Source organism: Rosa chinensis, chromosome 2, assembly GCF_002994745.2.
Source record: "Rosa chinensis cultivar Old Blush chromosome 2, RchiOBHm-V2, whole genome shotgun sequence".
NCBI classification, from domain to species: domain Eukaryota; kingdom Viridiplantae; phylum Streptophyta; class Magnoliopsida; order Rosales; family Rosaceae; genus Rosa; species Rosa chinensis.
Window position 1 is genome coordinate 12360362 of NC_037089.1, and position 10262 is coordinate 12370623.

General features: G+C 35.6%; 2 protein-coding genes across 3 annotated transcripts; one reads left to right on the top strand and one right to left on the bottom strand.

The window, feature by feature from the left end:
- The first annotated feature begins 2201 nt into the window (after positions 1-2201).
- On the top strand, positions 2202-3949 carry LOC112183707 (exopolygalacturonase). The gene is made up of 4 exons (XM_040513259.1): positions 2202-2339; positions 2437-2751; positions 3589-3898; positions 3942-3949. The coding sequence occupies exons 1-4, from the start codon at positions 2202-2204 to the stop codon at positions 3947-3949; spliced, it is 771 nt and encodes a 256-aa protein (XP_040369193.1).
- A 769-nt stretch (positions 3950-4718) lies between these two features.
- On the bottom strand, positions 4719-9940 carry LOC112190960. 2 transcript variants are annotated; one of them, XM_024330479.2, is made up of 17 exons: positions 9795-9940; positions 9614-9705; positions 9472-9510; positions 9301-9354; positions 8949-9023; positions 8780-8845; positions 8583-8625; positions 7846-7891; positions 7115-7208; positions 6972-7024; positions 6791-6875; positions 6596-6698; positions 6426-6518; positions 5864-5930; positions 5613-5679; positions 5459-5512; positions 4719-5104 (listed from the first exon to the last, which is right to left on the bottom strand). In XM_024330479.2, exons 1-17 carry the CDS (start codon positions 9868-9870, stop codon positions 4964-4966), a joined length of 1248 nt encoding a protein of 415 aa, XP_024186247.1. In that variant the 5' UTR covers positions 9871-9940; the 3' UTR covers positions 4719-4963. The 2 variants fall into 2 exon arrangements, with proteins under 2 accessions (XP_024186247.1, XP_024186248.1); XM_024330480.2 differs by lacking the exon at positions 5459-5512.
- Positions 9941-10262: the final 322 nt, after the last annotated feature.

Here is a 10262-nt window from a genome sequence, read left to right on the forward strand (position 1 = left end):
ATACCAAAAACCGAAATACCAAATTTGGTAGTTATGATTAAAAATCGAAAATTTTAGTTGGTAATTGGTAGCTCAATTTTGAAACCGAAAACTTTGGTTTTGAAATTGGTAATACCTATAACCGATTCGAACCGACCGAGTGACAGCCATACCTATTACCACTAGGTCAAGTAACCTAGAGTTTGGACCAAACACAAATTAGGGTCTTACTTGAATAGTAAGTAAATAAATAAATACTCTTCTTACCTCCTCCAACCAAATATAACATTCAATTAATTTTTTTTTCCCAATATTTTCTTATATTACCTATATAATTTTATAATTTACTTAAAACAATTAAGTAAAAATAATAATTTCTATACATGGCCCATCATTTATTACAAAGGTAAATTCAAAACAATCTGATTTGGAATTTTCTTAAATTAAATTAATTGAATATTATGATATAGTTATTGCTCGATCTTCCAACCCAAAACCCTTGAAATCCTTCTTTTAGCAAATTCAAAGGGGTTTCAACAACATATCAAGATCGAGAACTAACCATCTGATTAATTTTGGTGGATGAGACATACTCATACGAGAGCAATATCATATGATTTTGATTTATTTTTCTTCTCGTGGTTGAAGATATAGATAAAAAGTAGTAAACAGATTGTTGTATCTTATGTTTAAGGGCGTTTTGGTAAAAATAAGGAGGTCTACTTAGTTTTTCAAGTATTCTAAAAAGCAAATTAGAGGTGTACTAAATATTAGAGGTCCAAATAGCAAATTTGAGGTCTAACTAGAACCACCCAAATGTATAAACAATTAAACAAAATCATTAATTTTATAATGGCCCCTCCTAATGTAATACAAGAGTAAATTTAGTAATGAGAATAGGTTCATCCCAATATAAAATTTTTAAAAATCAATTGTCATTTAATAATTTATATGATAATTAAGAGCGAAATTTGCCAGCAGTCTTCAATTTTTGAGTTAATTAATTTCCTTTATTTTCTTCTATATAATGATTATGTTTGCATCCCTTCCTTTATAATCTATTATCTTAGACTTCAATTCTTTCTTCAATAAATATCAAACAAACAAACTATGAATTAGGATCTAAATTTGTATATTTGCTTGGCCCCCAAGAACAAGTTCCTAGTTCCTTTCTGTTGTCATTGATGATTGTAAATTCGAAATATTGATTATTCTGTCAATAAAACCGACTTTTCCTCTAATATTGTGGTTAAGGCTTGGAGCTACCTATTTACCACATTGTTGGAAAAGAATCAAGAGAATCAAAAGATTGATGGTGGAGTTTGATGCGGGTTGGGATTATTATCATGTGGTCTCGAATGCTACGTGTTCGTGATTTGACTACTATGGTGCACCATATAATCTATATTATTATTAAGAGAAAATAATTTATCAGTCAAAACAGAAAAATCTTATCAAAATATCTTTGAAATATTAAAAAACATTTGAACTGAAACATTTGAGAAAGACAAAATAGTCAATTCACAAATAAAAGAAAAACAAAAAAAAGTAACAAAAAAAAATCAAAAATTAAAAACAAAATATGTGCAGCAATTTTCTCTATATTCTGTGGAGTAACTTCCCATAAAATTATCCACACTCATAGAGTGTGTTTGGAGTCTAGTATATATTAACCAATTACCATTAAAGTACGGCAGTACTGACCAATTAATAAATCTAATTTGCATATGGTGCACCATATGCACATATATTAAGTAATTACCATCAAAATATGGCCGCATTGACCAATTAATCAATCTAATATTCCGATTTTCCCTTTTTTGTCAAGATACAAGTGTGTAATTTTTGTTCTTTTTCTTCTTCTAACAAAAAAAAAAGCGTAATTTTAGCTTTTTCCTATTATTTTTAGATAATTAATTTGAGATTGACACCTACAAAAACACATTATTACTCTACAGTATTGTGTATAATCAGGGACTAATGTGCGGACTCCAGAGTCATGCAAAAAAATTTTTTATTAATTAATAAATAAATTACAAAACCAATCTAATACGGAAGAATATATTAACAAGATTGGAATGTATTTAAATCTTCATCATTGGTCATAAAAATTTACCTTCCTTTGATTATGGATTAAAAAAATTCTCATCATTCATTTTGTATATAAACCCTAACAACAATGTACATAATAAACTTGAATCAAAGGAAATTGATCACTAAAAATGGGCTTAAGCTTTTTCATCCAATGCACTTGCTTAGTGTTGTTGCTTGTATCCCTTACCCTAGTTCATGCTCAGAGAAAGGTTTTTGACGTGACAAATTATGGTGCTCGTGCAGATGGAAAAATAGATAACAGCAAGGTAATATTAACGACAATCTTACTTTTAATCCAAGAGATAAAGATGATGAGGTAATTCGATTGTTTATGGGATTTTTTTTTTCTTGTTTAATTTCTAGGCCTTCATTAATGCATGGAATGGAGCTTGTCAGAACATTGGAGGAGGTATGGTGCTGTTCCCAAAAGGCACATTTGTGGTGGCTCCGGTTGTTCTTCCAGGTCGATGCAAGGGACCAATGGAGTTGGAAATTCAAGGTACCCTACAGGCTTCTAAGGAGGTCAAAGATTTCATTGGTATTGACCATTGGATCACCATACAATACGTTGACGGCTTGAACATTAGTGGTGGTGGAACCCTAGATGGCCTCGGAGCCGATGGTTGGGGATATAATGACTGCCTAAAAAACCCAGGCCGTTGCAAGCAACTCCCTGCTGTAAGTGCTTCTTACACTGCTGGCTTCAATGTTTCCTTATTCTTTTTGCATATTGGGGGCTCGATTGTTCCTATATTAGTTGGATTTGAATGAAATCATAGTTTTAATTTTTATCAAATACATATAAATGCTTTAATACAAACACTCTTTCGGTTTTTGTTGAGTTTAATTGGGAAATGCGTTGAGATTTTCGGTGACGGTGCTGTAGAGCTCTTATTCTTTTTTGACAATTTAAGAGATAACTTTCCGATCACATCGGTATCTCAACTGTTTAGTTTTTAGGTCTATTTGAGAAGATTACTTATGCACATTTTCAACTAAATTGATAATTGTTAAGTCATTCATAATTGTAATTTACAATTATATATAAACATGAATGGTTTAGTATTTGGTTCGTTCATTGATTTAATTTAGTTCGATAACTTAACGGTCATCAATTTGGATGAAAATTTGCATAAGTGATATATTCATAGAGTCCTAAGAATCGAACTTATCAAAATGCTGATAAGTGATCAAAAAGTAAGTCCCACAAATGATCCCTTAGAATAAGAAAACTTGAGCAAATATTGAGGCGCATATATTTGGAGGTCACATGCCTGCCCCTGCTCTGCCTACACTCAGGGGCGGGCCTTGGTTCAACTAGCTGCTTATGAGATCCATTTGCGCAAATGTCTTGGTATACATTAATAAGGTACCTCGATCATTACTTCAAATTATGGATCATAAAAACGCTGATATCAGCAGTACTTGTTGACAATGTCATTGCTATATGTTTGTTTACTTATGTGATTTTAACATTTATGATGTTTTTAATGATTGTTTGTTCATCTTGTTTAGACACTGCGGTTGGATTTTGTCACCAAAGGTTACATAACCAACATAACATCGATCAACAGCAAAAACACCCACATCAATCTTTTTGCATGCAAGGAAGTACTTATTCGCAACATTAAGATATCAGCTCCCGGAGAGAGTCCCAACACCGATGGAATCCACATTGGCAACTCACAGAACATCTATATCGTAGACTCGCAGATATCCACCGGTGACGATTGTGTCTCCGTCCTCCCCGGATCACAATACATCAATGTCACCGGTGTCCAGTGCGGTCCAGGCCATGGAATTAGCATTGGAAGTCTCGGCAGAGGTGCTGGTGACGCCGTTAATGACATGTATGTAACAAACAGCAGATTTGTGAGTACTCAAAATGGTGTGAGAATCAAAACATGGGCTGTGGATTCTAAACCTGGAACTGTATCACGTATTGCCTTTGGGTACATTGAAATGGATAATGTGGAAAATCCCATCATTATTGATCAAGAATATTGCCCTGGTGGTGGTTGTAATGCACAGGTTCGTAACTATACATGTTGTTCGACTCCTTCGATGTGTAGAGTCATTACAAAGTGAATATGCGTTAAATCGCAAAATCAGTTTTACTTGACTGTTAAAACTTTGATTACAACTTTTGGATAAACTCTTTCATTGTGTGCAGGCATCCTCCCAAGTTCAGATTAGTGATATAAAGTTTAATGACATTAGAGGCACTTCCGCTACAAAGGAAGCAATTATTCTCAAATGCAGCCCAAGTAAACCTTGCCAAAATATCGAGCTGAAGGACATTGACCTAACCTTCCGAGGACGTGGAGGGCCGGCGGTTTCATTGTGCAAGAATGTAGAAGGCAAAGCTTACGGCCTACAAAAGCCCACATCCAAATTAGATACACCGCGAGTAGCTGCTTACAATGATATAGAGTATGATAACTTAGAAGGCAGAGCTTATGGTCTACAGAACCCCTCCTGGAATCTAAACACGGTGCAGGAATCCCCTGACCGCGAAATAGAGGATCCTTGGATAGCTTCACCTTTTTAGCAACACTGCAGATACGAACCACTACCATGTTCTCTGCAATAGAATAGTATCGAACCATGCCGTTTCTCAGTGTAAATTACATCAAATAATTTGATTATGGAGGAATAATTTGAGTTATATGTCATATGATGTTATGAAATCTCGTATACAACTCGATCTGATTTACAAACTGGCAACGTTACATTGATTTCAGTTGGTAACTTGATATTACAACATACCTTAAATAATCATGCTATGAGATTTCGTTTCGGAAAGACAAACAGATTCTAAAACTTGAAAACCCTCGCATGTCATACTAGTACAAGTTGGCTGAAATTCACTGTCACAGGTACATAACGTTCAAATTGCACCATATTTTCTTTCAGTTGCTGGCCTCTGCGTTCCTTGATAAGAAGCAGGAGGGTGTTCCCAAGAAGCTTCACTGGCAAAGGAACTATTAAGATCTTCTGCTCGGCTGTAGCTTTGCCCTGCTCCACTCACCTATATTTGTATCCCAAAACACCATTAGAAAATCTAGATATGATGTGCCAAACCCTATTGCAGATTGCTACAAAATTGGGTCCTGACTGGAGCTCAGTTCCCCTTGCCTGGCAAGGTTAATTTGTCTTGGAGCCTCGTCGAAAGAATTTCCATCTTGCAATTACAAGAAATATGATATAGAATTTATATGCTGATCTCTTAGGTACAACTACAGGTAAGGATGCCCAACATGTCTATGATGAGCCAACTTAAGCTCATTAATCTCGCATCCATAAGCAATTAGGTAATATACAAGCCATAAGGCAATAATCACTAGTACTTGCTATGTAAATAATGTTGGTAATGTATACTCACAGTTTCTAAGCAAGCAGATACAATTGTCATGCCAGGCAATGCATCAATACCACGCTGCACATGATCAAATAGAGAGATATTATAGAGCCATTGAAAAAGTGAGAGTATTTTAAAAAGCTGAAAAAAACTTTGAAGGTAACAGAAAACTGCCTACCTTTCCCATAACTTGAGTTTTGTAAATAAACCCTCCACAACAAAACAGAGTTGAAGACACAATGAATCTGATCCAATGATTCATTCAAACATTAAGCTTCAGATAAAAGGTACAATGATATAACATTTGCATTAATCGGGTACTTCATTTATAATATTGAATGGAGTCAAATCAATGCTATCAGTATCAGGTACCACACATCCAGGACATGTACATTGACACGTATATATTCAGTGTAGGAACTGCCTTACATGCAGGACAACACTCCAAATATAGCCCATCCTTTTGTCCTGTCGCCATCTTGATCCTGCCTATATTCTGCAAAATTGAAAGAAACAAGCTATGGTTTTAATTGAAAATGGAGCTAAATTGAAGTAGAGCAGTCTTTCAGTTAATATTATTTCAAACCATACTCCAACAGATAAAGACCATGTTTCCACCTTCCCTTATTGACCATTTAGTACCCTAATGATTCCTGAAAGAGTAGATGTCATTATAGGGACTCATTCCTAGTCTGTCAATATCACATTTCACCAGCAAGATGCAGTAAGAAGAATTGCTTTAACATGACATACTACATTACATCTCCAAAACTTATTCTACTAAGATTGGTTGAAACAAAAAGGCAGACCCAGATAAGTACTGCCCAGGCAGAGCCATGGAGCTTAAAAGGCCCTGAGGATGGAATCACGAATTCAAAAGATAACAGTATCTGCATTAATGTAACATGGTATTATCCATTTTAGGGTTTAGGGTGCCCCTTCATGATTTGAAACAGAGGGAAGATCCTCAGTGACAGCAATATAAGCTTACCACACATTTTGGCAAGAATAAACTGGACAGGCTCATAACCCTCTATTGGGATAGTCACATTAACTTCATATGGAGTATCGCGAGTTCTTTTACCTGAAAATTGAGATTAGATATTTAGAACATTTATCGTAAAGGATATCAGTACGTACTGCAGTAAAGAATAACCCTACATCTCCAATCAATATTCAACATTGTGGGTGACAAAGTTGTAGGAGGGCTCCCTGTTACTCCTGACCCTGATAACCTAACCTCCAGGCCATTTTCTGGTAAGACCTGCAATTGTTACATCAAACGAAGGCGATGAACTTAGACCAATTTATTCAATACTGAAAGGCCTCTCATGCATCAAAGTGTAAGTTAAGTACCTTGACAATAGGTTTTTGCACCAAAGTGGACTGGGAAGCAATTGCAGTCATATAAAGGGTTACATGTATTTGTTGAGTCCCGAAGCTGCAAAATGCAAACTTCATTGGTTATCTGATGGACAGTATATTTTCGGTTGGGGCAGAATAAATGAAGCAAAACAACTCATGGTAAATTGCATGCCTAAATTCATGGTGAGGCTTTTCAAAGCCCAATTGAGTCATGCCATCATAAACCTGCAAGTTCAAGAAAACTGATTCTTCAGTAAACAATTTAGGCTTACATGCAAGCTAATTTGCATCAGTAAGAACCAAAAAGATTCTTACAAGTTCCCATGACCGGGGGTGGAAACCAACAGTGAATCCCTTAAATACTCGTGGACCTGGTTTCTCGCATGGAATCGCAAGTTCAAGGAAGACTCTGAAACATGTAGAAATAGCATTAGAATTGTGGAAATATGATTCTCTCATAATAAGTTAATGTTGGAAATATTTAACTTATAACCCTCTCCGTGTGTAAGACGCATCATAAACCCAGTAATTATTGAATTAAATGCAAGAGTTTCTAGTGGTACTAAACAAAGGCCTAAACAAAAGACTTGATGGGCAACCTAGCTCTGATAATTTAATCCCAAAATGATTAAACTAAAATGAAATTGGACAACAATGTGTATTAGACTGTATACAACACACAATAAGCCATCCTTAAAATTCTATAGAAAAGGACAAAAGAATATCTTGGTTGTTAAGACACACGGGTGTTTTCACCCTGGAAAGCTCCTATGCTGATAGCATGCAACATGTATTGAATAACTTGGTGCTATATTTCACTTTGCATTAACCATACTATGTTCCAGTAACTTTACGGCTTTCTGCACTCAAAGCTCTCATGATTCAATTTAAGAGGGACTTCATATTCCACCCTCTCTGTCTTCAGAAAGTAACTCCAAAGATCAGACCGTAGACGGAATGGCAGAGAGCTTTGTTTATTTTTCTTTCGCTGATTTGAGAAATTGTAATGCAACACAAAGTAGAATTTCAAGGTTCTATTTAAAGACCTGCAAGTAGACTCATATGTGATGTTGCAGATGCACCCAAGTCCACCTGAAAAAGTAATAACCAGTCTGACTTACTGCAATACAGAATTGATGGTACTCATAGATGCAATTTAAGGAGCAGCAAAATTGTAGGAGAGAGCTTTTGGAGAAAGGGCGTGGCAGTGAAACCTAAACTCCTGTTAATGGTTTAATGTATAAAAAACAGAGGTTTGTAAAATTTATGAGGAGTTTCCTCTTCCCTATTGCCAGCTTCCTGTGCCTCTCTAGTCTTCTTTCTTAATGAAACTTTGAAGAAACTGTCCCCCGTTCTGTTGAAAGTGTCTGAAACTATTTCCAGTCACATCTTATATGTTATTCCTAAACACTCAGATTCTGTCCTCATTCTGCTGAAATAGTAAGAAACTCTTCCTGTCATGTCTTATATAGTTATATTTCATTCCTGAACACTTAGCTTCTTTCCCCTCTCCCAATTCACCTAAACTTCTAGTTCTCTCCACCTTTCTTGTAAGCATCCATTTGAACACAAGGGCTCCAATTTGTTAATGGTATCCGTAGACTTCTCTAGTATTATCTATTGAGCTTTTAACCAAAAACAGAGTTCAACCATTGGCAAGAGTACATTTCTCCATGTATTTGAAAGGCCCATATCAATTCCTAGTGTAAATAACAAGGGACTATATCAATTCCTAGTATATAGAACAACCGCACATTAACTTTGAAATGAAAGATTCACAAACCTGTGCATTGTCCATTTAAACAATTTCCACATATAACGTTTACCTGAGTTTATAGAAGGAAGAAGAAATAAAAAAAGATAATGAGAGAAGTACAATAGCCGGGATTGCTAAACAAATAATCCCCTTTCAAATGTTCACCTCTTAGGAAATAAAATCAGGGTGTTGAAGGGGGAATAGTTTTTCCAGCATAAACCAACCTGAGCTGTTCGCCCCATTTTATCATAACTTCGTTCACAATTCACCAGGTCACCATTGTAAAACCCCTACACATCAAGTAACTGATATAGCTATGACAATACAATTTCCTATTCACTTGAAAGTCTACATACATAGACATGTTGAAGAGTTTGAAACCAGAAAACTCACTTGAACAAAGTCTACATGCCCTGAACCAGAAACAAAGTGGTTGAACTTGTCAAATCGACCAAAATCAACATACCCCTGGATCACAAGGAGCATTCAGTACACAAATAAAAACATCCAAATGTCCACTTACCAACTCAAAAAAGAATCATTTTTGGTGCATGTGGCAACTTTATACCAAATGCAGACGCAGCTTTAAAGCTTATTAAAACTATGATTAACTGGACAATTACATGAAGCATTTCGCAACGTCTCATATTCATGTGTACTAAGTAATACAATCACTGAAACAACGAAATAAAATTGAAAGAAAATTAAAAAAAAAAAAAGTACTTGAGAACATGTAATGGACTACCGTTTGTGATCTGCTCTCCACATCTTTGCAAAATCGAACAACCAAGTCGGCATCCTGCATCGAAACCAACTACAATTCACACCTTTTTGCTTCTGGATTACATTAATAAGTACATTCAAACTTGCAGAGGAAAATTAATACACTAAATATAATGAAAAACACTGAAATTACCTTCCCCTCATACTCAAAATGATGTCCAATCCAGCTACTCTGATCATCAACTTAAGAGAAAAACAACTTGAAGCAAAATCAAATCCCAAACTTTGAAGCATTACTAACTATTAAGCTAAACCAATCGTTTCCGAAAGGATACAAAATCGACGAGGCGGCTAGAGTTATCGAAGGCATAGCAATTGGATCTCGGCGCCAAAACCGAGGCGGCCGGAAGAGCGTTTAACACGAGAACTGAAAAGAGAAGAATCGGAAGGCTCTGTGAGTGAAGGAACGGCGAGGCCGCCGTGGATTATCGGAAATATGAGCGAATGAGAACGAACCTGTAGCTAGTGCGGAGAGAATGCGATGTGAGGAACACGAAGAAGGCGGGGTGAAACGACGTCGCAGGGTCAGCATTGTAGTGACTCAGTGACCGGCGACGAGGTGAAGAAGGCCCCAGAAAGACCCGGTTCATATTAGAATAAGAGACGTGAATATTCTAATAATATTATTAGTTTAGTTTAATTAAGGGGGTGTTCATTTAAGAGTATACAAGATTTTTTTGTATTTTAAAAGTCTATAGATATTCAATTGAGATTTTAAACAATCCTTTTAAATCTTGATGTATTTAATTAAGATTTAAAATTATCTATTCAAATTTGCAGATATTCAAAAGTATACGGATTTTTGAAGATTTCATTAAATGCTAGATTTTAGAAGATTTTATAGTGCTTTTTATACATATCAAAACTAAAAAATAATCCAACCACTCCCCAAGAGATTTAATGGATTCTTTCTCACTCAAAAAA